We start from the raw sequence: 26,926 nt of genomic DNA on the forward strand, positions 1-26,926 counted from the left end.
CCTCACATGCACCGAAACAAATGTCCCAAAATGAACAGCACAATAAAATATTCCTTTCTACATCACTCCCTCAAATCCCGGAGCAGGCAGTTTTTGTCTGGACAATATTGTGTCAGTGTCAGCACTCTGGGCGGAGGGGGTCAAAAACTCCCCACGCCAGCGGGTTCCAGTGTGACACCCCCTCCACCGCCTCATTGCCGCGCCCGCTCCACACATTTGGACTTAGTCCCACAAAAGGGAGGATAACACTATAACAGTTGCCATGATAAGAAGGGACTAATCCACCTCATAATGGGCCACCCCCCCCTCCCCACCTCCAACCAGTTCATTCTGGACCCTGTCTACCAGATTGAGGGCCCCTGACACCCGGAAGGTCCAAATCCAAACGCTCCGTGATGCGGAGGCCCAAACGGAGGCTCCTCCACTTCTTGTTATGTTATGAGATTAACGTCATCGAAGCGACGCTGCGAGGGCTCCGTTTGTAGCCGAAACTTAGAATATCAATGATGGCAGAAAATAAAAAGCGTGCCCAGATGCGGCGGGATAATAGGCACCATGGCAACCGCATCATCAAAGAGTCTCCATGGAGATCAGAGCGACACTGCGCAAGTACGCTAATTTGATGTGGTTGTTGTGACGGCGCATCAAACTTGTGGTGGATCAAAACAGGCATTTATTTATTTATTGTTCCTATTTTATGTTTCATAGTGTGCAACATTATGTCCACATCCTCATGCAATGTAAATATACCCAAATCATGACCTCCCGCTTCCTATCTTTAAAACTTGTCTTAAAACTCATTTTTATTCTTTGGATTTTGAGTCAGCGAGACCTGTTTTGTTTTTTTTTAACTGTTTTTGTGATTTTTACTGTTGAGTTGAGTTAAGGTGAGTGTTAAATTTCAACAAAATGCCAATAATTTACATTTTAAACTAAACTTCAATTACTGTTTTCGCCCCAAATGCATCTCTTGAGCCGCAGGTTGCAAACCCCTGGTATACGCAATTCTTGTTTTTGCAAAATGAAAGTCAACCTGCATGTCTTTCTCACTTTTTGTCTTTTCCAACGGTGGTTCCCCCAAATTGGGTTCAGGCACACAATACCCAAGCCTTTCAAGTGGCCACAATCACTTCCCAGACATGTGCAAAGCTCCCTTGAAGATTTATTAAATTGCTCAAGGTCACCAACGCGGTGTGCTGGACGTGTGTTCCAAACAAACGCACACACACACACACACGCTTTAAGGGCCATGATGACGAATGTGCGCACACACACACTTTCCAGACTGAGGTTTATGATAAGGAGAGAGGTGAGGGTGGGGGTAGTGTGGGAGGAGGCTGCGCCCATCAGAGGACCTCTCAGCCTCAAACGAGGGATGGAGCGGCGACCTTGAACGCCTCGCTAGCCGACAGACGGACGGACGCCACCCAAGGATTGAGCGACCTCCTGACCGCAGCTGGGCAGACACTCGGTGGGTGTGAAATGACGTGGCATGAGGTGAGCATCTTCTGTTTTTGACATGCTGTTGAAGTTTGCGTTGTGTGTGGAAGAAGTGGTTACTTGGAATAAAATACATTTTATTTGTAAAAGATTTGTGAGCAGTATTTCCAAATTTGGAAAACATTCAGGGGGCATTAATGTAAAGTTTTACCGTGTGCCTCCATGTCCATCCTTGATCTTTCCAAGCGTCAGTTTTCACAAGCTCTGCTTTGTGTCGTCTCTCCGAGGAGCTTCGTAGCCGTCAGTTCTGGCGAGCCATGTTGGCCGAGCTGATAGGCACGCTGGTTCTGGTGAGCGCTGTGCTGGGTGCTTCCGTACCGGGCCCTGGAGAGACCCCGGAGGGACCCTTGTACCCAGCAGTAGCAGTCGGTGCGGTGATTGTCGTACTGGGACACTGTTTTGGGGAAATAAGCGGAGCACAGGTATCGCAGTTGTCCTTTTTTTTTGTGCTCTTCATTTCAAATGAATTTGAACCCATGAATGTAAACGTCTTTGTGTTCTTTCCGCTCAGGTGAACCCTGCTGTCACGTTGTCCTTCCTGGCCACACGGAGGCTGGACGTCCTCAAGGCTCTGATTTATATTGCCGCCCAGTGTTTGGGGGCTTTATTGGGGTCCGGGGCCCTTTACTTGGCTTTGCCCCACAAAAGCACTGCAGACTACTTTGTCACAAAGGTTTGTTGTTCGAAAATTTGGTTTATATACTTAATATGACGTCTCCCTGCACTAGCAATTGGAATCCAATTAAATAACCAACAAGACAATGTTATTAGTAGCAATTTAAATTTCTCAACAATCATATAAGAAAAAAAACAGGAATCAAGTGTGACGACTCAAGTGAAATAAAATAAAAGAAAATCCCCCTTTGATGATGCAGGTGTTAATCTGAGATGGAGGTGGGCAGGCAAAGGCAAATTTCAGTCATCTAGACAAATTAAGTTCACGACTATCCAGTAAAACTAAACAAATAATAGTTTGTTTCATCTAACTTACATTTTTTTTTCTTCTATTCAAATGCGCTGTATCAGGGGTGGGCCAACATTTTGATTGGTGGGCCACAATGGGTTCTAAAATTTGAGTAGATGGATGGAGTGTTTTGGTTTCCTCACCTCATCGGAGAAAATAAAATACATTTAATTTTGAATGAAAATGAAAAAATATCTGTGTTTAAAACAGTAGTGTATTTAGAAAATAAAACATTAAGAAGGTTTATTCATTTAATTTTCTTTAAATTTGGCAGGCCGGATTAAAACTTTTAAGGGGCCGCATGTGGCCCCCGGGCCATAGTTTGCCCACTGCTGCGCGATATAAATAAAATTGTAATTTAATGTAATGACCCAAATCAGAAAAGTATGAAAAGATGAAGAGACTTGTCGAATTAAATCTCAAGCTCCTCACTGATCTGAATTCTCACAAGACTTGCTCGCTTCGGGGAAATAATGGTTCAATTTGTGCAACTTTAGCATCATTTAACAACCGTGTATACTAACGTTGCTCCTCTTCTTCCATACATGCTCCATTGCGGCGCCGCTCAGGTTCACATTGAGTTGAACGCAGCGCAGGCCCTTGGCGTTGAAGTCTTGTGCACCTTCCAGCTGGTTTTCACAATTTTCTCAGTTGAGGCTGAGCGACGAAGGGAAAGCCTAGAACCAGGAAATTTGGCTATTGGACTGGCTCACACTGCTGGAGTGATGATAGGGGTGAGGAGCCTGTTGCTGTTTTGACCTTTTTTGGGTGTGTGTTTGGGAGTAGACTAATAAAATATTGAATATACTATCAATGATAGTTTATAATCATCCATCCATCATTTTCGGTTTATCCGAGGTCGGGTTGCGGGGGTCGTAGCTTTAAGAAGGAAGCCCAGACTTCCTTTTCGCCAGCTTTTCTGCAGGGAGGCATTCCCAGAACAGCTGAGAGACAAAGTTTGACCCCAGGGCCATCTCCTCACGACTCTGTAGTCTGTATAGATCCTCATGTCAGTGTGAAAGCGTGTTTGTGTCCTGTCATTGGCTGGCGACCAGTCCAGTGTCATCCGGGATAGACTCCAGCTCACCGATGTGAACAAGCGCTAAAATGGAAGGATGGATGAACTATGACTCAGCATAATTTGATGGCTAACGTGTTGTTTCCTGGACAGGCTCGGTTCTCTGGTGCCAGTATGAACCCTGCTCGCTCTCTTGGTCCGGCCATCATCACAGGATTTTGGGAAAACCATTGGGTGAGGACTCCCGGTTCTATTGTGTGTCATATCGTATCCCTAGCTCATCCGACGTACTCTCCGTTTGCTGAAATCAACAAAAGGCTGCAGCGGTTCTTGGTTGTGTAGCAATCTAACGCATCTCACCAACAAGAATTTCTGCCCTGTTGTCCACTAATGAAAACTACAAGGGTCATTCCAGAAATGGATGACAAATTAGGCACCAACATTTTTAATCATTAATTTTATTTGGTGGACCTCTTCAACCATCCTGGTTGACCTCAACGTCAAAAACCCCAGACTCTGTTTCCTCATCAAAACTCGTCAGTGAAATTGAAGAGGTCTTCGAGGTTTCCATCCCTACTTTTCACAGCGTTGATGGTGCACTCCTGAGATGCCGGACAGTAGACCAGAATTTTTTGGATGGCTTTACCAAATTACTCCCATGGCCGTTTTTTTTTCCCAACAATGCTACAATCTGCTTGGCCAGCCAGTACCCATCAACTGTCTCTGGAGTATGGAGCATTTTTGTTGTTGTTGTATTTTTTATTTATAATTATTCCTACCTAATAAAGTTTCTGGCATTCACTTCTATCCACTTGCAGGTTTACTGGATCGGACCAGTCATCGGGGCAATACTGGCCGGTGTGTCCCACGAGTTCTTGTTTGCGCAAAGCGCCTCCCGCCAGAAGCTGGTGGCATGTCTGACGTGCAAAGACATTGAAATCGTGGAGACGACCAGCATGACTGGCTCGTCCTTGTCCACGGTCACTCAGAACGCTGCCAGAGCCAAACAGGCCCGCAAACAAGACAACAACTGAGGGAGCCAAGTGGGAAGACGCCAATACCTGTCGAACGAATGTGATATTTGCAAAGACGGGAGAACACATTGTTATATTTTCAACTGTCACTTTTGCGTTTGCAAATTATTAGACGACACAATGCAGGCTCATCAAAACCTTCCCGCAAATAACCGCACGCTCGTTGTTGTTGTATTGCGTCCTGAGGCCCGGAAGGCTTTGAAATGCTAATTAGCTTCAATGATGCTTTTAGTTCCTACCTATTAGTGTTTGTCTCTTTGCCTGAGCCTTTTGTTCACAATCCAACAGATCTTAGCACATTAATGACAACATTTGGCGGGTGAGGGGGGGGGGACACACCAGTGTCAACCCACTTTATCTTTGGAAATTGAAATTTTGGCTAAACTAGTAATTCAGGGTGTTGTGAAAATGCGTCTTATGTGTTTGGCAAACAATGAAATAAGTTTCATGTTGAAAATAAAATATGTATCATATTTCTACAACAGCTTTTATGCCCAATTTCACAAAGCTTCGCAAATGTTCGATATTCGCACTGCCCGTTACACGCCACACATTATCCTTTGCGCCATGTTTGAATTAGCTTTCCTGTTGGCGTTTTTCCACCACAAAAAAATGCTTTTCATTGCTCGTGAATTGCATTCTTTACCCAGAGGAAAATGAAACCTTAAACCAACACTGAACTTGAGTTGAATCTTCAACGTAGTGAGCTTTTACACGTGTGGTTACATTTTTAATTCATTTGAGTGTACTTAAGTTTGTGTTGTGTTTTTTTGCATTGTGAATACAATCTGTTTTGGATATATTGTTGCTTATCAAAGTCTCCTAATAAATGAACAGAATGTTATGTAATGCTCATTTCAATGCATGCCCGTCATCTCCCTCTTCTAAAAAGACGGTGATAAAAACCAAACTAGTGCATATTCAAATGGTATGTTTCTACAAATCAGTGTTAATAGTTTGATTAAGGGGTAGGGTTTGGGTTAGGGATTACGGTTAGGGTTAGGGTTAGGGTTAGGGTTGGGTTAGGGTTAGGGTTAGGGTTAGGGTTAGGGTTGGGTTAGGGTTAGGGTTAGGGTTAGGGTTAGGGTTAGGGTTAGGGTTGGGTTAGGGATTACGGTTAGGCTTAGGGTTAGGGTTAGGGTTAGGGTTGGGTTAGGGTTAGGGTTAGGGTTAGGGTTAGGGTTAGGGTTAGGGTTAGGGTTAGGGTTAGGGGTTAGGGGTTAGGGGTTAGGGTTAGGGTTAGGGTTAGGGTTAGGGTTAGGGTAGGGTTAGGGTTAGGGTTAGGGTTAGGGTTAGGGTAGGGTTAGGGTTAGGGTTAGGGTTAGGGTTAGGGTTAGGGTTAGGGTTAGGGTTAGGGTTAGGGTTAGGGTTAGGGTTAGGGTTAGGGTTAGGGTTAGGGTTAGGGTTAAGGTTAAGGTTAAGGTTAAGGTTAGGGTTAGGGTTAGGGTTAGGGTTAGGGTTAGGGTTAGGGTTAGATTTGGGTTAGGGTTAGGGTTAGGGTTAGGGTTAGGTTAGGGTTAGGGTTAGGGTTAGGGTTAGGGTTAGGTTAGGGTTAGGGTTAGGGTTAGGGTTAGGGTTAGGGTTAGGGTTAGGGTTGGAGTTGGGGTTGGAGTTAGGGTTCGGGGTTAGAGTAAGGGGTTAAGGGTTAGCGTTAGGGTTCGGGGAAATTAGGGTTAGGGTTAGGGTTAGGGTTAGGGGAAATTAGGGTTAAGGGTTAGGGTTAGGAGAAATTAGGGTTAGGGTTAGGGTTAGGGTTAGGGTTAGGGTTAGAGTTAGGATTAGGGTTAGGGTTAGGGTTAGGGTTAGGGTTAGGGTTAGGGTTTAGGGTTAGGGTTAGGGTTAGGGTTAGGGTTTAGGGTTAGGGTTAGGGTTAGGGTTAGGGTTAGGGTTGGGGTTGGAGTTAGGGTAAGGGTTCGGGGTTAGGGTAAGGGGTTAAGGGTTAGCGTTAGGGTTCGGGTTAGGGTTTCGGGGTTAGGGTCAGTGTTATAGTTAGGGTGAGGGATAGAGTTAGGGCTCGGGTTCGGGTTTAGGGTCAGTGTTAGGGTTAGGGTTAGGGTTAGGGTTAGGGTTAGGGGTTAGGGGTTAGGGTTAGGGGAAATTAGGGTTAGGGTTAGGGTTAGGGTTAGGGTTAGGGTTGGAGTTAGGGTAAGGGTTCGGGGTTAGGGTAAGGGGTTAAGGGTTAGCGTTAGGGTTCGAGTTAGGGTTTCGGGGTTAGGGTTAGTGTTATAGTTAGGGTGAGGGATAGAGTTAGGGCTCGGGTTCGGGTTTAGGGTCAGTGTTAGGGTTAGGGTAGGGTTAGGGTTAGGGTTAGGGTTAGGGTTAGGGTTAGGGTTAGGGTTAGGGTTAGGGTTAGGGTTAGGGTTAGGGTTAGGGTTAGGGTTAGGGTTAGGGTTAGGGTTAGGGTTAGGGTTAGGGTTAGGGTTAGGGTTGGAGTTGGGGTTGGAGTTAGGGTAAGGGTTCGGGGTTCGGGGTTAGGGTAAGGGGTTAAGGGTTAGCGTTAGGGTTCGGGTTAGGGTTTCGGAGTTAGGGTTAGTGTTGTAGTTAGGGTGAGGGATAGAGTTAGGGCTCGGGTTCGGGTTTAGGGTCAGTGTTAGGGGGTTAGGGTTAGGGTTTCGGGTTAGGGTTCGGATTAAGGGGATAGGGTTAGGCTAAGAGTTAGGGTTTAGGTTAGGAGGTGTATGAAAACACCAATAATATAAGATTTGAACCAGTGTCGCCTGCACACCACGCGAGGTCATTAACCATTCAACCATCACAGCTGATTAACAAACTAGTGACCAGATTCAGAGTTTAGGTTTAAGGGTAGTGTTAAGTCAGGTTTTAGGGTTAGGGGTAGGGTTAGAGTTCGGGTTTTGGTTCGAATTAGGGTTTGGGTTAGGGTTGGGCTTTAGTGGTTCAAGTTTGGGTTAGGTTAGAAGCTCTATAAAAAAAAAATCACTTTGTGTATGAATCGAACGGGGGTCGCGTGCTCACCAAGTCATGTCATCAACCACTTGACCATCACAGCTGGCCCGCACTCTACGGTCGAGATTTGGAGTTTAGGCTTTTGGGTAGTGTTAGGTTTTAGGGTTAGCCTTAGGGTTAGAAATCGAGTTTGGCCAGTGTTTGATTTTAAAGAGCTCTAAAAATAAAGTTGAGATGAGTTGTGTTGAGTTTTGAGACATTATAGCTTGTTGTATTGGCAGGTCCTAATGAGTAGCGTCCACAAAACAAGTTTGATCTACAGTAAACTAATCTACACACCCACACAATGTGCACAAAAGCTGTAACCACTGCATCGCTGCCAGCATTTTACATTGTGTGTCTTCTTTCCAACATGTAACGGCAAGCTCAGCAATCTGCATTCACTCTCCCCTCCCACCTCCCTCCAACAGAAAGAGGGCTCTGGACTGCTCAGTAACCCCGTCGTGCACCCTCTGCATCCCCAGTGCACCTCTGACTCGCCCATAGAACCTTCACGGCTCTGCTATTCACCGTTTTGTGAATAATTGTTATCTATATTCTACAATCACACCCTTTTTCCTCACTTCCAAACACGTTTCTCTTCGTGTTCTTCAGAGTCACTTTGTTTGTCTGCCAATCCCAAAACAGAGCGGCGACACCTTTAACTGTCGCATTTAGAATGTTTGACGATCAGTGTTGAACCGGGCAAATGTAGGACTTGGATTTATGTTTGTGTCTTGCCCGTGAGTGTTCATAACCCTTACGCGTGGTCCGCACAATGCTTTGACAGGGTCAGGCCTTTCACTCTATGGTTCACTTCACCACTGTTAGCTTTGGGCTCTTCCATCCGGGGCCTCAACTGTATTATCTGTGTGTGTGTGTGTGTGTGTCCGTCAGCATTCGTGTCCCTGGATTGTCACAGTTATGATATGCCAACTAATGACATATGCCCCCCCGCCCCGGTCCCTCAGAAGACACCTTCTACCTGCGGGCTCCAGCTGCTCTCCGCTAAGATTGTTCCTTGTGGTGTCTTGCAGCTTTGAATAAAAGAAGCACTTTTCGTTAACTTGAGAAAGTGTTTGCGCTCATTCTCATTCTACCGCTTTCAACGGGCCTCTTTTGATCGTTATATGTAAAGGAGCTGAAAGGTTACATTTGTTTGATTTGAGATGTCCATGGTTGCCTCTCTCCTCCCTCCCTCGGCCCTACGTGGGGTGTGGGGGGATTGTGGCGTCATTTGGGGCCCCCGGAGGGTGTATTATAAAGCCCCTGTCTGGCCCTCTCCGCTCTGTCAGAGAGGCTCAAGGTTTACCGGACACTGTACCGGTCGATCTCTCGATCTCTCTCAACGCATCTTTCGAGTCGATGACCACCTTTTCCTGATCCCACCTGAGATTCGTTGACCCACACTCCCCCGCAGCCGACACCTATGTCTTTGAAACAGGTGGACACAGGTGGCAAACGAGCACAGCAAGGTCACACGACGTGCTGAAGATCCCACCGGTGGATATTCTCAATTTTGGTCAAAGCTGACTTTCAGAGGACTCTAAAGGTTGAATCTTTTTTTTTTTTTGATTGCTGCCCAAGAGTTGGTTTCTTCTGCTAAAAAGCGACCATGTGGGAGTTCCGGTCCATGAGTTTTTGGCGGGCGGTCTTCGCAGAGTTCTTCGGGACCATGTTCTTCGTATTTTTTGGTCTGGGTGCCGCCCTGCGCTGGACCACCGGGCCTCATCACATCCTTCATGTGGCCTTGTGCTTCGGTTTGGCAGCCGCCACCCTCATCCAGTCCATTGGCCACATCAGCGGCGGTCATATTAACCCCGCCGTTACCTTCGCCTACCTGGTCGGGGCCCAGCTGTCTCTTTTCCGTGCTTTTTTCTACATTATCGCCCAGTGCCTTGGCGCTGTGGCTGGCGCTGCTGTTCTGTACGGGGTCACGCCTGGCAACATGAGGGGCAACCTGGCAATGAACACGGTAAGAAGTCACAGAGGAGGTTTCAGTTGACTAATTGCATTTGAAGAGCAGGTAGATAATGAAAAAAAAATCCGCAGCTGCAACCTGGCGTCAGTCTGGGGATGGCCACCACTGTGGAGGTGTTCCTTACCATGCAGCTCGTGGTGTGCATCTTCGCTGTGACCGATGAGAGGAGAAACGGTCGCCTGGGGTCCGCCGCCCTCTCGATCGGCTTCTCCATCACCATCGGGCATCTCATGGGGGTGAGACGAGGAAACGTGGAGACGAGAAGCTTGTGCGAATGTGACACCTGGTCTGCTTTGTGTTTCAGATGTACTACACAGGCGCCGGCATGAACCCCGCCAGGTCCTTCGCTCCAGCGGTCCTGTTCAGAAACTTCGTCAATCATTGGGTAACATCATTGCGTCCTCCGATACTGACGCACAACCGTGTTCTAATACATACCCATCCGTGTTGTTGCAGGTCTACTGGGTGGGACCCATAATCGGTGGTGCCATGGGTGCACTCCTGTACGATTTCATTCTGTTCCCTCGTATGCGGGGTCTGTCCGAGCGCTTGGCCACATTGAAGGGCAGTCGACCCCCGGAGAGGGAGACCCAGCAGGACACCCGCGGGGAGCCAATTGAGCTCAAGACGCAAGCCTTGTAAACCCGACTCCACCCCCCGGCACCTGTTGACCCACCTGGGGCTGAGAAATGTGGGACAAGGGCCCTCCTCCAACATGAAAAATACCAAGACGACAGTCAGGTCTCGCCTTCCAACTCCTTACTCTGTATGCAGAAGTGGACTTTTGTGTTTGTGATAAAAGGCAGGCCTGCTTGCCTCTTGTCACTCAGGACTGCTTCTGCGATAGAGAGGAAGATGCAAACTGGGAGGATGTTGTTGTGTTGTTATGGGTGGTGGGAGGGTGCTCGGGCTAGGATGTGGGATGACAGATCACAGCGCAGGTGGTGGTGCAGCAGAGCGTGTGGGTGGGCAACACTCTGGGTTTGTGCTTCTTTCCAATTTAGACCTGCAAAAATGGGCGTGGTTTCCTACATGCATCTCACATAATCTTCAGTGTAGTTTTTTCCCCCCCGCTTTCTTTTGTTTTCTGCAATTCAGACACAAGACGGTGATGTATGATTACAGTTCAACATGATTTTTCATTTTACAAATGGCTACATTTTATCTGTGTGTGTGTGTGAGAATTGTTGTGTGAGAGTGAATGTGCGTGTGCGCCCGCTTGTACATGCGAGTGTCTTTGCAAGTGTGCATGTGTGTGTGCGTGCTAGCGTGTGAGAGATGAAGATTGCCGATACAGTACCTCTTTTCTTCTCATTTTCATTGCAGCTCGACTGATTTTGTACCAATATTCACTTTTGTAACCCGGTTTTAAGACATGACACACGACTCTTCACCACACTGTGATATTTGTGATGATATCCACTTTTTACATAAACCCATCCATATGCATTCTCCCATCTTAACCAGCACAAAATAAAATGTACAATGCGAGGATTGGAAGAATTGGAGGGGGTCTGTTCACTACAGACCAACGGTGCCAGCTTTTCATTGAGTCTTTTGTTATTATTTGATCCTAACTGGGATTACAGACGTGTTTCAATAAACTTTCACTTCTAATAAATATGCACATATTACATGATTTTTTTTTTTTATGGGGGCGGGGGCAGATGATCCCGCGCCCCCTTTTAGAGTTAAACAGCTTTTAATGTGTTGCAATAAACACTTGTGGCCAGAAGGTGGCGAAAGAGAATATCTCAATCCTTTAACATTATGCTATACTGAAACTGCACGCTTGCATCTTCAGAGGCTGCATTTAAAGGCAAGTGATGTCACGATAAAAAAAAATGTACCAAAATATTAAAATATGAGAGCACTAACACAAGTATTTTCTTCATTTAAACATTGAATGTGTGACCCGGAGAGACTTCACAGAATCCTAAAACATTAACATCTCAGAAAAAAAGTGACATTCGTAATGCGAACACGTGCACCTCGCATCAGGACATTCTCCACGACTGTGCTTCGACATAAAAACGGTACAAAAACTTTTAGAGGTGACGTGAAATGCTGACAGCTGAGAAAAAGATTTGGGTTGCGTCATTGTCATGAGTTGAGCACAAGCTGACTTGAAATGCTGTGATGACGTAGCGTGGCATTAGATTAGGACAATTAAATTAATAAATTCCCCAAATAAGTAATTCCAGAGAAGCCATTTTGACAACAGGATGTCTCTGCGCGTGTGTTTGCGCACGTGTGCATTTTTGTTTGTGTATTTAAAACTGCCCCTTGGAGGAAAAAGCCCCTGGCATGTGACATTCAAACTATTCACACTCAAATTGACAATTTAAAGTCGTCAGTGAACCTTACATAGATTTTTTTTTCGAATTTGAGCGGAAGCCAGAGTAACGGAGAACACACACACAAGCACAGACGGGAGAACATGCAAACCCCCACAAAGGAAGGAGATTCGAATCCCAAATTTCACAATTGTGTGCCAGACGTGCAATTTACTACCAGGCTGCCTACAATTTACCAAGGCATCAACATTTCAAATAAAGAAAACAATACAAAGGATTTGTAGGAGTCATGCACAAAAACGTGTCTTGAAAGCATCATCTGAGCACACCAATTACCTGCAATGCCTGCAAATTGGCAAAAAAATGGCCTCACATCTGATTGCACGGTTTTCCCATTCCAATGTTTTCATATTTCATCTGGTTTAAAATCTGACCTTTACCTCCATACACTTGAATCCATTAGCGTACTTCTCGAAAAGAAATGTCTTCAATGACTCACGTATGCTTCCTCGGGCTCATGCAACCATCATTCCGCGCTGATACTGACCTCAATAACTTACACTAAAGAACAAACAAAACCCAAGCCTAAATAGGAAACATTGCTTTTATTTTTGCATATTTTGACTAAAGGTTACATATGGCGCTCTTTTTTTTTTAAATAACAAAGATGGTTCCATATAAACAAGGGGTGCACATCCAGCTACACTCAAGAACGAGTCTGATTCTACAGCTGGCGATAAAAAAAAAAAAAAAAAAAAAAAGAGACAACTCTGATTTGGACAATGAGCTGCAAGAGAACCTCTGATACTCCGCTCTTTTTTTTTTTTAAATCTAACATGATCAAAATGCACCATGTACAAAAGTAGCAACAGCTCTGGAACCAAAAACAACAACTCTCTCACTCCAACTGTAGCTAATTTCAAAATCCTCCCCTCAAAAAGGACCATAAATCCAATGCTGTCATGCCCAAACTTATTTAACATAAGAACTGAGATATCACCTGAAGTCAGGGAATTCCGTCAATATAAGCAGCTAAAATAAAGACAATAAAATGTTCAAAATGGGATGTAGAAAGCCACCCTGATAGATAACCTTCAATTAAAAAAAAAAAAGATTGCTGCAGCAAAATTTCAAACAAACACTTTTCATTGTGCTGCCTCTTTTATGTCTTCTCCAAAGAGTCATCTGGTGGCCATCGTCTGGGCCCTTTTTTTAAGTCCTTCACTTATACAGTACGAACATTCAGGTAGTATGAAGAAACAGTAGCAAGAACATTTTTATGAACTACTACAACAAACATACAAAAAGTCAGGAGTGCTTTAAGCCCTTTTTTTTTTTTTTATGACATCACACTCAAGATAACGATGCCACATTGTACTGACTGATTACCGGGGCTGCTCACTGAGCGCGGTGCTGCTGGTGCACAAGGTTAGGGATCGTAACCTGTGGTGCGGCGGGCAAGGTGGAGAACATGGGCAGAGGCGAATGGGTGGGCGTGGGCAGAGTCTGAGAGGTGACCAGAGCGTGCGTTGGCATTGCAGGTGAGAAGTTGTAGCTGAGGTAGGGCAGTGGCGACGGGCTGTAGGGGTAGTGCTCCAATCCCGAGGGAGTGAGGCAGGGGTGGGCGATGTTGGACTGCAGCAGCAGGCTGGGCTGCAGGAATGCCGCCGGAGGGTAGATGTAAGGATGAGCCAGCCTGGTGGGACAGAACGGACACAGGTTGGATGATGGTTCATTTAATACATGGAAACAAAAAGGGGTGTTTCCAAACATATTGGGGAAAAACAAAAGAAAGATTATCCGGTGCAATGATCATGTGATGTGGGGTGTGTTAAGAGTGATTTTTCCTCCCAGATCTGCTTGGTTCGGGACCAACAAACGTAAATAATAAATTTCTCAATCGGCAGGGATGGGCATTTTGTCCCAGGGACGGACGGAAAGGTCCGCCTGGGACATGCATTTTTGGGACTGAGGACGATGCGTTTTTTTTTTTTTAAAGGACGTACTATAAACAAGGATGGAAGTCAGTTTTCATCCGTCCCTTTAATCGTCCCTAACCAGGTCGAGTTCCGCGTGTATAGAGTTGAAATACTTGCACTTGGAGCAGAATAAAATCTTGTAATGCTGTTGCGTGTACTGGCCCTTTACCTGAGAGTTCTACTGAGAGCATGCGAGAGAGACAGAGCGAGACTCAGAAGCGAAGAAGCAATTGAGAGCCAAACTAAGCATCTGAAATTGCATTTAATTTGAGCAAAGGGATGAAGCGCAATAAATACAGCCATCTCCACAGGGCGACCCCGACCCGAGCTAATCGGTGATTTTACCTCGTGTCACAACAAGAGTCAGCACCTAATTTCATTCATCGGTTAGCATGTCAAGCTACACCGCTAATGATCGCTATAACCTTGAATTGAACGGTGCCTTTGCCTGAGATTTGCCACTTAACCTGAAACGCCTCGCTTACGACCAGCAGTAGAAGCCAAAGCATCACAACACGGCAGAATTTTAACACACCTCTGAAAAGCTCCAGCGGCATTACATCATTAACCTGATGCTAACCTTTTGCAGCAAACTGTTGAGGAGTGCTGCTGCTTACCCCTAAACACACTTCCACCTGACAATGGGTGGGCAGTTGTGCACACAACAAATTGGCCCATTCAGCTGTATACACAACACATACACACACACACACACACACACACACACACACACACACACTCTAACATAGCAGCAGTCAGTCCAAGGAGCTTCTTGAAATTATTTCACTTCATGTGTTATGTTAAAAGTCACACCCTCTAGCTTCTAAAAGGCTTCTCTTCCTTTGTTACATTGCCTTTTTGTGCTGGTTGATTCCAATCAAATGCCAGCATGTCGCGTTCCAACACCAGAAATATAGCACCTTGAGGTCATTTTGGGCTAAAGGCTGGTGTTGGTGTCAGGAGGTGTTGAGCTGGAAAGAAGTGAGAGTATCGGACCTCTGGGTTGTTTATGGATGATGTGGCCACTTTTGCTGCACACCTACATGTCTGAGAAAACTGCTGCCTGGGGCCTACATTCCCGACACTACCCGTGGTTTTTCTTCTGTTATCATCTTTGTTTTTCCGCTGCCTGACCTTCGCTTACATAAGCATGAATGGAGAGTACAAAGTTAAAAGTTGCAGATGAAATAACAAAAGACAAGAATTCCAAACAAGTTTAGTAAACGAAGCCCCCCCACCCCCTTGGCATCTCATGTCTCCTTGCCCGCGCGTCGACTCTCCTGGAGCAGAAGTGCAGTGTCATTCTCGCGGCCCCGTGCCGCCGCCTGACTGATCCAATGTGACAGCCGCATCGTACGAGAGGGCGCTGCGCCTCGCCTTTCCCCGACCCGGGCGACGTTACTGGCTGTCATTTATATACACACACAGTATTTGTATTTTTTTTTTTTCAAATGCACATCCAACACAAGGACATCTAAGTCACATGCAGAAAATCTGAGCTTTGAAGACTACGCGAATAACAGGGTGCAGTTATATTGCGATTGTGTGAGTGCGTGTGTGCGAAGGGCTCAGGCTAATTGGCACAGCTGCACGGGTGTACGCTAACAGAGCCACGAGAGCAGAATAACCTCCACAGACGGCACTCTGCCTCCTCTCTGTAGGTTTACTCCCTTGCAGTCAGCTTCCTCTGTACTCACACCCCCTTGTCAAAAAGCACTAGAAAAGAGGCGTGGGATGAAGCGAGTAAAGACGAGGGGGAGGAGGGGGGGGCGCGACAATCGGGACACCTTGGGCGAGGAATGAGCAGGAGGAGAGGAGGGAGACATTCAGAGGTGAAGGATCAGCCATCATATATCCTTCATGCCTTAAGACAGTCACGCTTTTAATAGTTCGCATGAGGGATGCGAAGAGAGTGAGTCAGGCAGAGGCAAACACACTCAGCGGAGACACACACACACACACACACACACCCCTCATCCTCTTTCAACAAACGCACACTCAGAGCTCGGGGGAGGATAAGACACAGGAGGGCCGACGCTCGAGTTGGACACTGCCGTTCTGTCAACATGCAAATGAATTTTCAATTTGACGATGGGCCTCAGATTGAGAAAAGGTCCAATACACATTAGTTTGACACAGAATGTCAACATGATTTTAGAACATCATAGATTGAAATGCCTGCCACCCAAGCAGTCATTAGTCATTTCCGCTAAATTACACAGCTAAATGATACTCTATTCATTCATTAATAGCAAAACTGAGCATTTTGAGAGATGTATAATATGTGACCAAGCTTACAAGGGGGAAGTTGAATAAAGCAGTACAGTTGGTAGTCCGACGTGTGTGTCATTGGCTGATTATGTCAACATAAAACGAGACACATTGCGCACGTTCGTGGAGAAGAAGAAAGAAGAAGAATGAGATGAAGAAGAAGGAGACATATAAGACCATCATAAAATGTAAGCGCATAGTAAATTAGCCAGCTAACGATCTTTAAATAAACATTGCTGTGGCAACATTTCGTGAGTTGCCATGTCGCCACGCGCTGCAAAGAACAACTTGAAATTAGTAGCAGACACAGGCATTTATGTGCACGTGTTATTTAGTAAGGTAAGGTTGACTGAGAGGTTGGCCTTCTCGCTGCGTTGACAGCTCAAGTGGGTAGCTTGACTTGTCTTCCTGATGGTGCACACCAAATTAATGAGCCAGAAACAAATCCTGGCGCATTTTGAGTTTTTTTCTTGATTTTTTTTTTTATTTTATTTTATTGAATCGAGACACTGAAATTACTCTATGACTTGTTTCACCCCTATTTTATTATACAGGTATGTAATGTTGCCTTCAGGTTCTGTTACACAAGCGTGAGAGTTGGATTGAGCGTGGATTGATTGGTCATGCCCGGAGAGGCAGGCACAAGCAGAGGCGACAGTTGTGTTATGGTCTCAGATGCTACAACAGAGATAACAATGTTATAAAGTAGTAGTATATTGCACAACTCTAACACACACACACATCCAGTTTTTAAATTGGTACTGTACACGAAAAACAAAAACCCAGCCCCTGTTTGCGTGCATGTGAGTGAGCTGCCATTTTGGGAGAGGATACGTGCGTGTACTTTCCTCTTTGTTTCAATATGAGGTGTCTAAGATGCAACTGAGATTTAGAAAACGGCCGACTCGCTCATGGAAGAGAATGTCCTTCTTCGCTGTGGGAGACTTTCGATCAATCCATCGTCACTCATGCATGGATTCATCTGGGTCAGCGTCAGCGTGAGCGTGAGCTCCCTCATCGGTCATTCAGAAATTGAGGACTGCAATATTAATAGCACTCGGAGCAATTGAGGTTTTTAATGGACTTTTTGTAGCCTCGGGATGAGAGCTGGGCATGTCGAAGAATCTGACACGTATGTTCTAAAATAAAATGATGATCTTGCATTTCAAGCAAGAAACCGATGCCTTTAGCTATAATTCAAAGTGAAAATGCACAATTTTACAATGTAACAGCCGTGGCACTGGTCTGTGTCAACACCAGAGCAACATGAAACAATGTCAAGTCATCATATCGTTGTGCTCATCAGTTCTTAGCTTGCACAACAAGACGTCTCTGTCAATGAATCATCCTTTTTGTTTCGCTCAGTCATTAGTGTCTCCTTTTGGATGTGGAGGCTGAACTTCTGTCACACAGTGACAGTTCAGCCCGAAGCCCGCTACACAGCAAGCCTGATGGTCGGTCGACATGGCCGCTGACAGCGGACACAATACAACAACTACCCCACACGCCAGACGTCACACAAAGACGCCGCCTTCCACCTCCTATTGTAGATGAAAGGCAGTCTCCAAGTGCTCACCTCACAGTGGCCAACATAACATCATCTACAAATAGTGAACGACTTGCAGTTCCTTTAAAACATACAGTACTTTGCGACTACAGGGAGTCTATTCGATATGTAGACCGTGCACCTTGCCTTCTGCGCTAAATTTAAAAAGAATGAGGGGAGCCAAAACGAAGAAAAACGCCGGGAAACAAGTCGGCTGTGTTCACACCCACAACGGCGTAAATGCCCGTTTCTAACTGTGATCATCAACAAAAATACCAAAAGAAAGAAAACTGCAGCCATGTGCGCAGTTATACTGCACTTTTGTGCCAGACTTGCTGTGGACACAAAAACAGGGCACTCAGTCTGAGTCTGTGTGAGGTGGTCACCTTCCTCAAAGCGACAGCAAGACACAGACCAAGCTCGAGGTAGAGGTAGTCAAATAGTTTTGCACATATATTCATTGTTCTTGTGAGAGGAGATATGAGACACAATCATTTAAAAATGGCTTATTCCTCCCAATTTCCAACCCATGTAGACTATATATGTGGAATGTAGTTGTTCCCCACAATCTCTATTTTTGTTCGAGAGAGATAAAGAGTGGATCCAAATAAAGGCACACTCACAATGAAGAGCGTGATACTCTGGATTTTTTTTATGTCCTTCTCATCCCAAAACCAAATGCAGCTTCAACTATGAAAGCAACGCATCCGCGATGTGACGCATGCGCACAAAAGACGTCATCTTGTAGCAATGTTTACGGAAGTAAATATGATCCAAAGTGTAAGGGCGAGGGAGAAATATTTTGGCGAAACGAGGTGACACTTTTTGATCTCCTCGTTTCAGGGAAATGTCGCCTTAAGATGATGTTATGTCATTGTCACGCGTAATAAATGTTCCGTTTACGCGCGGCTGAATTACGACAATCTCCACAAAAGTCAAATACTGCAGGTGCATTGCATACATATCCCGTTTTTATCCATATACGAAAGAGGCCCAGGTTGGACATGAAAAGAAATCGGAATTGTACCGTTCACGCTTCATGGAAAGATTTGATGCATCGCAGATGGAGAAATTGAGCTGCACTGTGAGCATAACCTAAAACAGGTGTGGGCAAACTACGGCCCGGGGGCCACAGGCGGCCCGTTAAACGTTTTAATCCGGCCCGCCGAACTTGAAACAAATTAAATGAATAAACCTTGTTCATGTTTTATTTTCTAAATACTGTGGTTTTTCAAAAATATATATATTGTTATAGTGCTTTTGTTCACTTTGATTTAAAATTAAATGTATTTTTTTTTTTTTATCTCCGATGAGGTGAGGTTACCAAAACACTCCATCCATCTCCTCTTGGTCCGGCCCCTCTGTCAAATTTTAGAACCCATTGTGGCCCGCCAATCAAAATATTTGCCCACCCCTGACCTAAGATGTGCTTTAGTGATCCAAAAATCGCCGCATACAAGAGTGTGATTAGATGACAGCAGCTGCGTGTGAGTGTGAGCATGCACGTGCTTGCATGTTTCCATTTGTGCGTGTGTATGTGTGCACGCAAGTTTGACTAAGTGGCTTGCTGCCTCAATGAAGCCCAAGTCAACCATGAGTGAAATCCAGAACCGAGCGTCTCGTGTGTTCAATAGACCAGCGGAAGAGAAAGTCAACATCACAAATAGAAATATCGATTGCGCTCAGCCTTACCCGTAGTGCCTTTGAGCCCATACAGGATGGCCTTGTTGGACTGGAACCGCTGCAGAGAGATCTGCAGAAAAGATTGGCAGTGATGAGTCAAGGAGCCTTGTATGGCATCGTGCTTGTTCCGATGCAAGCGTGTATACAAGGATTTTGCTGACTGACTGCCAGTCCCTTGACATGCAACGTCTGTGACCTCGCTGCCTTCAAGGTTCATCAGGAATGAGCTGGAGCTGAGTAAGGCGGGGGAAATTCATCCATCTCTTCATTCCTCCACTCCCTCTGTTATGGCTCGTGTTCCCTACGACTTCGCCATCTCATTTATTCAAACGTACAGTATATAGAAATCACAAAGAGGTCTTATTTATTCCCATCTCGCTGCACTCACACACAAATAATACCAAGCCCTGCCATCTCGCATCAGCAGAACGCTTAAATGCGTCAGAGTGCCGGCCAGTCGACGAGGACACACACTCAGTGGTAGTTGGCTGTTAGTCAAACGCACCTACACGCAACTGTGTTTTTACTGGAAAGCTCCAAAGGGGGGGCTGTCAAGGTTTGGTGTGCAGCAGGATGTTGTTTGGAAAACACAAAGCATGTGCTCTGGTGGTTCACACTGAAAATGCCCGGCGGCACGCAAGCTGTGCATGAATCCAAGTGGAAAACGGACGGACAACAAAGACTGGATGAATGGTGGCGCGGAATATTTTAGACCAACACATGGAGGAATGTCTTCTTTTGATTTTATCCTAAAAGTCCACAACCAAATGAAAACTGACGCATACGTTTTATTTGTGTTAAATTGCTCACCACAGTAACACGACTGAAAGGAAACAGAAATTTCCGGTGCAATAATTCGTCCATTCTCTTTTTAATTATTCATATAATAAGACTTTATAACACCATCCGTTTTCTTTATTGCTTATTGTCACTCGAGTCGCAGGTGAGCTGGGGACTACCCCAGCTGACGTTGAGAGTGGGGCGGGGTACTTAATAAGGTTAATCAGATTATTGTGGTTAATAAAACGTAACTAAAACCAAACTTTAACACACATTTTTCGATGAATATAATACAAAAAAAAGAGAACTAACCATAACTATAGTAAAAAAATGTCAGTAGTTTTCATCAAGCGAGCTTTCGGGTCCATTTTTAATGTATTAATTTCGGGATTGCTGCTCAACCGTACAGAAGGAAGGTCAAAAAGTTGTTTGAGAATTGTGCTTTACTTTACTAATCAATTTCTCTTTACTTTTGTTTTTTTTCCAATCTTGCATTGTGTATATATATGTATATATATATATATATATATATATATATATATATATATATATATATTAAAATTAATAATGAAACTGATAAAAATGAAACAAAAATAAAAGCTAACAAAATAAAAACTGACTATAATGAAAAAAACAAAACAAAACTATTTTAACCCTGGTACTTAACGGGTGAAGCTGGGTTTAAGTACCTGTACATATATGAAACATCGAAGGGTTGTCATTAACATACAGCTAAACATTAAATTAGAACAGCAATTTCCAGAGAAATCCCAATGCACAGGCATGTTGATGTAGTTTTTGTGACAGGATTGAGTGGCGACAGACAGAAAGAAAGCGTGCAAAGCTTGAGTGGCTGGAAAACACACTCACTTGAATGCGAGCCGCGTGGCCTGGCTCCCAAGTACGCCAAGTTGACGTTGGCCTTCCTGCCGTCGATGATGGGGTTTGCATCCTTGCATGCCTGCTCTGCGGCTGCGCCGTCCACCATGGTCACCTGTTGACACAACATCTCGCGGGTCAACTCCAAAAAGCAGCTTAACGTGCGTACGCCAGGCTTATAATAGTTTGAGATTGTTCATTATAGTTTGTTACTTCTAAAAAGTTTTTATAACAAGTTTGCTAACTTCATTTTTTTTTTTTTTTTTTAATGCTTTATTTTAGTTTAGTTTTTATTAGTTTTAGTTTTAGGACAGGCTCTTCCATGGGCGGCCCACAGGAAGCTGATGTCCTTGTCTGTCTATGGTTCACAAAAATATAGTATATGAGGAGGAAGATGTGCATTAAGTTCCTTCCAGCAGAGCTTCAGCGCCATGTTACGTTAGCGTAGGTTGTCACAGTATGTGGGAGGTTTTTTTTTCCGGCTTGGGATGAGCAACTGGAATCTACCTTGAGGGAGTGAATTTGAGGAGTGGGCAGATAGCGTAGGAAGGGGAGCTTTGACTGTTTTGAGCTCAAGATCAAGACACGCAAGCGCAAATAGATGCTCAATGCGAAACTTCTCTGCAAACGGTGAAGGTCGATTTGAAATCTGCCGGGGATAACAAAGGATGAAATGAGCACGCTGTGGCTAGGTGGAAATCTCACACGAACACACACAGTACACTGGCAATGGGTGCAGTCAAAATGAAAGTAAAGCTACATTTCCACCAAAGGGCTAGAGAAATGGTTGGGAAACCTACAACTTAAGGCCAGTATTGTGAGCAATTACCAGCACAAAAATGCAATCTTTGACATGATCGCAGCTGACTTTGGGGGAGAGGCAGGGTACGCCAGGCAATCGTATATACGGCCAAACGGTGTTATCTGACAACGAATTCAACAAATATGATAATTGAGGCAGCTTGCAAAAAATCTGTAATCGAGAGTCTTAAGGGATTTATTTCCTGTTGTGTGCTTATTATTTCATTGCCCCTCCCCCCCAATCAGCAGGCCCTTTCATTATACTTGCACCACAGCAAACACAAACTTCATTTAAAGAGGACAACTCCCCAAAAATATTTGTAATAACATTTTCTATGCGGCGTCACTATTCTAAAAATGGCATTTTGATTAATATTATGTTTCTGAAATACGAATTAAGATACAAAATCCATCTCAGAGGGCGGCCATTTTGCCACTTTCTATCGACTGAAAATTTTTAGCAACACATTTTCGTAACAGAATGATGAAAGTCCATAAAAGCTCCCTCATAGACGCAATTTTGAAAATAGCCAGATTTACTTGACTGTTTAATTTCACGAAAGACGAAACAACAATATTTCTTTAATAAAGTTAATTAATTCTGTGTATAAACTCGTTACTCAATTTATTTGTATGTCAAGTCACCGCCCCCCATTTAATTTAAATGCTGCCCAAATAAAGAAAACACAATTTTTGAATGCAAAAAATAAAACACTTTACAAGGAATTGTATATGTAAAAGTGTTGAATAAGTACTTGTAAGGGTCATGACCTTGTGGATGATTTCAGAATATGGGAGTTAGGCTGGCGAGTTAGTCTGCAAGTGAGCGTTTGGCTGTGAGCTGCAGGCTACAGCAGTTCCCTGTGAGTGTCCTATTTTTATTTTTTATTTATTTATTTCTTTGGTCAGCTCCAAGTGGCCACCGTGGTGCTCTTTGGCTACTTGCAAGGGCATTACAGTACCTTAGTTGCTCTATTTTCGCCCCACTTCAGTTAAAGTGTATTTCATTCGCTTTGCTTTTATGTGTTAAAGTGAATGTAGTATAAACTGACACTTGAACCTCATCAAATTGAGGGTGCTGGTTATGTTTCAGAACCTTCATCATGCATGACATCTCGGGTGATGTCATGCATGATGGAGGATTCTGAAGCTCAGGTCGGCAAACATCAAAGGTAGAAAGCAGAATTAACGACACACTTACTCAAAATTTAACCTGACTCTTTTTAAGCATGCGACTATGGAAGTCGTAATAAACATTCAAGGCACCAAAGAAGACCAAGTCCAAAAGACTCATTTCCAGAGTAATAAAGTAGTACTTACGAAGCCATATCCTCGAGACTTGCCCGTGTGTTTATCCGTGATCACCACCGCCTCAACCACGTCCCCAAAAGTCTCAAAATATTTCAAAAGTGAGGCGTCGTCGGAGTGGTACGGCAAACCGCCGACAAAAATCTTCGTGTAAGTCGTGTCTTTATCCACGGCACCGGGATTCATTGTATCCACGGGAACCCCAAATAGATGCCCGAAGAACAGCGGGGAACTCATTCGTAGGGAATAAACGGCCCAAAAAAAGAAAAGAAAAAAAAAAAGAGATCGGGAAGAGAAAAAAAAAACCGCACCGACAACAATGAGAGGTTACACTAATGGAGGCATGTTTTCAAACACACGAACATACGTCGCTTCGGATGACAAGTGGGGGGGAAAATAAGAAACATTTCGGTTTGAGCGAGTGAGGAGGGAAGGGGAGGAGGGTTCGTGTGCACGTGCAGTCCAATGGACGAGCCGTGCGTGTCTTTGATGTTTGCCCGCCCCGCGTGCCATCAATTAGTCCACCAGTAAAGTGTCACGAGTACGCACAACACTTTACTTTCGGAGCAATATGGGCAGGCCCCACAATTCTGGTAAAAGTAGAAGTATTGATTTAACTTTCTTGGCTTCGAAAAATAAAAAAAAGTACAGACACTGAAATGTATGGGGGACTGAAAGTGCCAGCATTGCATAAATGAATACACAAAATGTATAACTAAAATTGTTATTAACGTTTAAACTGTAGGATGTGTTTGTCACCAGAAGTTAAATGTGGATCGTATTTAACACATTTGTTTAATTTACTTTCAACTCGTTTTCGTGGAAAACACATACTTGTGGTTTATCACTATTTTTTCAATGATTTTTTTGGGTAATAAAATAAATTAAACTAGGGGTCATTTATTTGCAGATTAGCGGAACATATCTTCCACGAATAGCGGGGGACAACTGCAATTGTACTGAATCCCCATTTTTGGACACATTATGTCAAATTGAACAGCAAAAACTAGAGTTTTACGGCACCCTGTTTGAGAATCACCGACCTTAGCTTCCACAGTCGTCATGACACACTGTCAAAAGGAATTGGGGCATTGTGACGTGTAAAATATTTTAATAATTAAACAACACTTAATTGGGTAATAAAAAAGAGAGCAGAGACATCCAGTTTAAATATAAATTTGTATTTACAACAATATGAACATCGAGAACAAGGTAAGAAAAAAGAAAAACAACAGAAATGTACATCCTGTCATAACAATATGTATCCCACATGGGGGGTGTCTTTTCTCTCGCTACGATGAGTTTCTGACATTTAAATCCAAATGTTTCAATATTCTTAATTGGGGCTGTGAGGAAAACAATTTTTCAAACTCTTCCACTTTACATCTTAATTTCTTGTAAAGTAACAGCACCACAATTTGGGCCAGAACAAAACAGAAATCCCAAATGAAAGGATACAAATACGTACCAGAACCAGAATCATGTCTACCATTTGTCTTATGAGAGTAATAACGTCATAGGCGCAACAATGAAGCCCACCAATACGATCTAGTTCAGGAAGTGTCTCTAAGCAATGCAAAACGACAAACAAAAAGTCTTTGGATTGAGCACGCCTTCATAGGTAGATCCCTAAAACAGAAGCTTCACAGGAAATATAGATAAAAAAAAATCATTTAAAATGCGAAACAAAAGTCAGACATCAAAAGACTAACATGAAATTGAGCTGATTTGTTGTGCGGGGCTTATACAATGAACCCAAACGGTTGACACGTTTAGAGGCCAAGCGGACCAAATGGGCTCTTTGCACGTTATCTTCCACATTGCTGAAATATGCCTCATTCTTGTCCCGTTTTGAAAGATTGCGTTATTGTGCGTTTCGTGACCAAACTAATCGCAACAACCATACAACCTCCTCCTAAGCACTAATTTCGAGAATGGGTTATTTCTCACATTCACTGATAAGAAGAAATGAGAATATTTTCCCTAACGTTGAGGTAAGTGATAGAATATGCGTGTGTTATTGTATTAATGTTTGTATGGAACTATAATTAATAACGTTAAAACCATGTTTGTGGCGCCCAGAACAGTGTTTGGCTATTTTTATATTTATTATATTTGGTCCCAGGAAACAGAGTAAAATATTCAGCGTAAAATATACTTCAAATATTACGATGAATATTTTACTCTATTTAGTGAGACCAAATATAGTCTTTTCAGAGTAACTCGACGATGCTTCATACATTACTGTTTACTTGAAATGAATGAAAACAGGGCATTGTTGGTATTGATTATGAAATCGCGGAGCTACGTGCAAAGAGCCCATTTGCAATATCCAAATTACAGCCGGAATCTAATGCGAGAGTCACATCGAATTCAGTTTAAAGAAAATACTCCCACACATAGGCCGAAAACAACTCTTTCTGAACATATTTCAGATATACGCCTCCCAAAATTTCCCTTAACTTTTAGCACCTCTTTAACAAATCGGATGCCCTCATAAAATAAAAATAAAAAAATGGATTTGAAAATGACAACAAAAAGTGCTTTTTAAGAGGATGCAAGTGCAGTATGAAAGAAATTATACGTGTACTGCTTTCAAAACAATTAAGAGGACTTCTCTTTCCAACCAAGGGTTAAAGTCTTTCAAATAAAAGCTGACCTATGATGGAATAAGACAATTAAATATTAAGCCTTGCAATCTGTGCAAAAAAGTATGTGACCTACAAAAGCATATATATAATTATATACTTTATAGTACATTTGAAGTCTATTTACAATTACTATTAACAATAAAAGAAATCCAACAAGACATTGTGTCTAATACTGCAGTACCGCCACTTTGAGGAACTGATGCTTCAACACAGACGAGAGAACCAGGAGGAAGGATTATTGCTAGAAATCTAGTTATCTTACAGTGTGAATTTATATACACGTCAACGTCACACTTGGCCACTTTTCGTTTTCTGTACGTTTAAACGCTGAAAATTTTCGGTAACCAAAATATCTTCAACTTTCTGATTTTAAAAAATTTCCTCTGGATTGATAAAACAACCTCCTCTTGAATCTGTATAAATATACGTCAGCTGTGTTTTTAAAAGGATCTCTTGTTTTTTTTTCTTTTTTCCCGTCAATTTCGGCTCTTACAATAAATTGGTACACTGACGACAAGAGCGTTGTTGTAAAACCTGTGCTTGCTACCTTTCTACTGGTTTCCACTTTAGAACGAGAACCTCAAGCCCATTTACGATAACCCACCCCACCCCAGAAATAAAATTTTCCTCTTCGAGCAAACGTTCAATAAAACCGGACATATCTTCCACAATGGGTTCAAACTTGAATAAAGGCCTCTATAGTGCCACAATCCTGTTGATGCTGGCCTCTCCTTAAAGTGCAATCAGCCAACAAGTAATTCAGTTGTACGCTAGCCCGCGGCGCCTCGGAGGATGAAACAACGGGCTGCTGCTGAACTGACATTCATCTTGAGTGTCACAATCCGCTGGCTTGTTTCGGCTCTACAACCATCTTTACTGTCGGCACCTCCGTCGGAAGCGAGAAAACTTAAGAAAGACTGGTCATGAGAATAAAATGCAGTTTCGAGGTACATTCGACAAAGGCGGCTTCAGAGCTACACATAAACAAGCCATTGCTATCCATCCCGTGAGCATCTCAAGCCCACTGACACTTCCCAACAAGTGGAGTGTGTCTGCATGACCACCTGCTCGGATGCAAATATCAAACTGCACTCAGTGGGGATCCGCAAAGTGTGTGTGTGTGTGTGTGGGTATGGGTGTGTGTCACAGTGTTTGTGAGTTTGATGAGCGCTGAAATTCCCCCGCCGTCAGTCCAAACGCTTGCGGTCCCCAGTGGTGTGTTTTCCCACACACCAATATGTTCTTCATTCAGCTCAGCAATATTTCTGGATTGAGTCGAGGGGAAAAAAAA

The 26,926-nt window shown here is 43.8% G+C and overlaps 4 protein-coding genes across 8 annotated transcripts in view; 2 read left to right on the forward strand and 2 right to left on the reverse strand.

Moving 5' to 3' along the window:
* The first annotated feature begins 1,309 nt into the window (after positions 1 to 1,309).
* On the forward strand, positions 1,310 to 5,245 carry LOC148339754 (aquaporin-4). Of its 3 annotated transcripts, none has more exons than XM_088290044.1 (6): positions 1,310 to 1,497; positions 1,728 to 1,922; positions 2,012 to 2,173; positions 3,034 to 3,198; positions 3,636 to 3,716; positions 4,301 to 5,245. In XM_088290044.1, the coding sequence occupies exons 1-6, from the start codon at positions 1,483 to 1,485 to the stop codon at positions 4,514 to 4,516; spliced, it is 834 nt and encodes a 277-aa protein (XP_088146170.1). In that variant the 5' UTR covers positions 1,310 to 1,482; the 3' UTR covers positions 4,517 to 5,245. The 3 variants fall into 3 exon arrangements, with proteins under 3 accessions (XP_088146170.1, XP_088146171.1, XP_088146169.1); XM_088290045.1 differs by having other exon boundaries at positions 1,731 to 1,922; XM_088290043.1 differs by having other exon boundaries at positions 1,383 to 1,497; positions 1,739 to 1,922.
* Positions 5,246 to 8,748: 3,503 nt separating this feature from the next.
* Positions 8,749 to 11,063, forward strand: LOC148339755 (lens fiber major intrinsic protein-like). The gene is made up of 4 exons (XM_088290046.1): positions 8,749 to 9,434; positions 9,512 to 9,676; positions 9,745 to 9,825; positions 9,897 to 11,063. The coding sequence occupies exons 1-4, from the start codon at positions 9,075 to 9,077 to the stop codon at positions 10,080 to 10,082; spliced, it is 792 nt and encodes a 263-aa protein (XP_088146172.1). The 5' UTR covers positions 8,749 to 9,074; the 3' UTR covers positions 10,083 to 11,063.
* Positions 11,064 to 12,494: 1,431 nt separating this feature from the next.
* LOC148339756 (RNA-binding protein 38-like) lies at positions 12,495 to 23,405 on the reverse strand. Its single transcript, XM_088290319.1, has 4 exons — positions 22,997 to 23,405; positions 20,867 to 20,990; positions 19,226 to 19,286; positions 12,495 to 13,433 (listed from the first exon to the last, which is right to left on the reverse strand). The coding sequence occupies exons 1-4, from the start codon at positions 23,219 to 23,221 to the stop codon at positions 13,136 to 13,138; spliced, it is 708 nt and encodes a 235-aa protein (XP_088146445.1). The 5' UTR covers positions 23,222 to 23,405; the 3' UTR covers positions 12,495 to 13,135.
* Positions 23,406 to 24,149: 744 nt separating this feature from the next.
* LOC148339757 (nuclear receptor coactivator 3-like) overlaps positions 24,150 to 26,926 on the reverse strand; it is a 49,169-nt gene continuing 46,392 nt past the window's right edge. For all 3 annotated transcript variants that reach the window (XM_088290316.1, XM_088290318.1, XM_088290317.1), the window contains exon 22: positions 24,150 to 26,900. In XM_088290316.1, coding sequence (XP_088146442.1) covers positions 26,889 to 26,900 — 12 coding nt within the window. In that variant the 3' untranslated portion in view covers positions 24,150 to 26,888. The remainder of the gene's footprint in view (positions 26,901 to 26,926) is intronic.

Source organism: Idiotropiscis lumnitzeri, chromosome 3 (assembly GCF_059441095.1).
Source record: "Idiotropiscis lumnitzeri isolate Australia: NSW breed Sydney's pygmy pipehorse chromosome 3, RoL_Ilum_1.0, whole genome shotgun sequence".
NCBI lineage: Eukaryota > Metazoa > Chordata > Actinopteri > Syngnathiformes > Syngnathidae > Idiotropiscis > Idiotropiscis lumnitzeri.

What these genes read in the sequence shown, in the direction of transcription:
- LOC148339754 (XM_088290044.1), top strand. An exon ending in GGGAAATAAGCGGAGCACAG is followed by an intron (nt 1,923 to 2,011) that starts GTATCGCAGTTG and finishes CTTTCCGCTCAG; the next exon opens with GTGAACCCTGCTGTCACGTT. An exon ending in CAGACTACTTTGTCACAAAG is followed by an intron (nt 2,174 to 3,033) that starts GTTTGTTGTTCG and finishes GGCGCCGCTCAG; the next exon opens with GTTCACATTGAGTTGAACGC.
- LOC148339755 (XM_088290046.1), top strand. Translation starts at nt 9,075, where the DNA reads ATGTGGGAGTTCCGGTCCATGAGTTTTTGGCGGGCGGTCTTCGCAGAG. An exon ending in GCAACCTGGCAATGAACACG is followed by an intron (nt 9,435 to 9,511) that starts GTAAGAAGTCAC and finishes AAAAATCCGCAG; the next exon opens with CTGCAACCTGGCGTCAGTCT. An exon ending in CCATCGGGCATCTCATGGGG is followed by an intron (nt 9,677 to 9,744) that starts GTGAGACGAGGA and finishes TTTGTGTTTCAG; the next exon opens with ATGTACTACACAGGCGCCGG.
- LOC148339756 (XM_088290319.1), bottom strand. Translation starts at nt 23,221, where the DNA reads ATGAGTTCCCCGCTGTTCTTCGGGCATCTATTTGGGGTTCCCGTGGAT. An exon ending in GCCACGCGGCTCGCATTCAA is followed by an intron (nt 19,287 to 20,866) that starts GTGAGTGTGTTT and finishes TCTTTTCTGCAG; the next exon opens with ATCTCTCTGCAGCGGTTCCA. An exon ending in TGGGCTCAAAGGCACTACGG is followed by an intron (nt 13,434 to 19,225) that starts GTAAGGCTGAGC and finishes CTGTCCCACCAG; the next exon opens with GCTGGCTCATCCTTACATCT.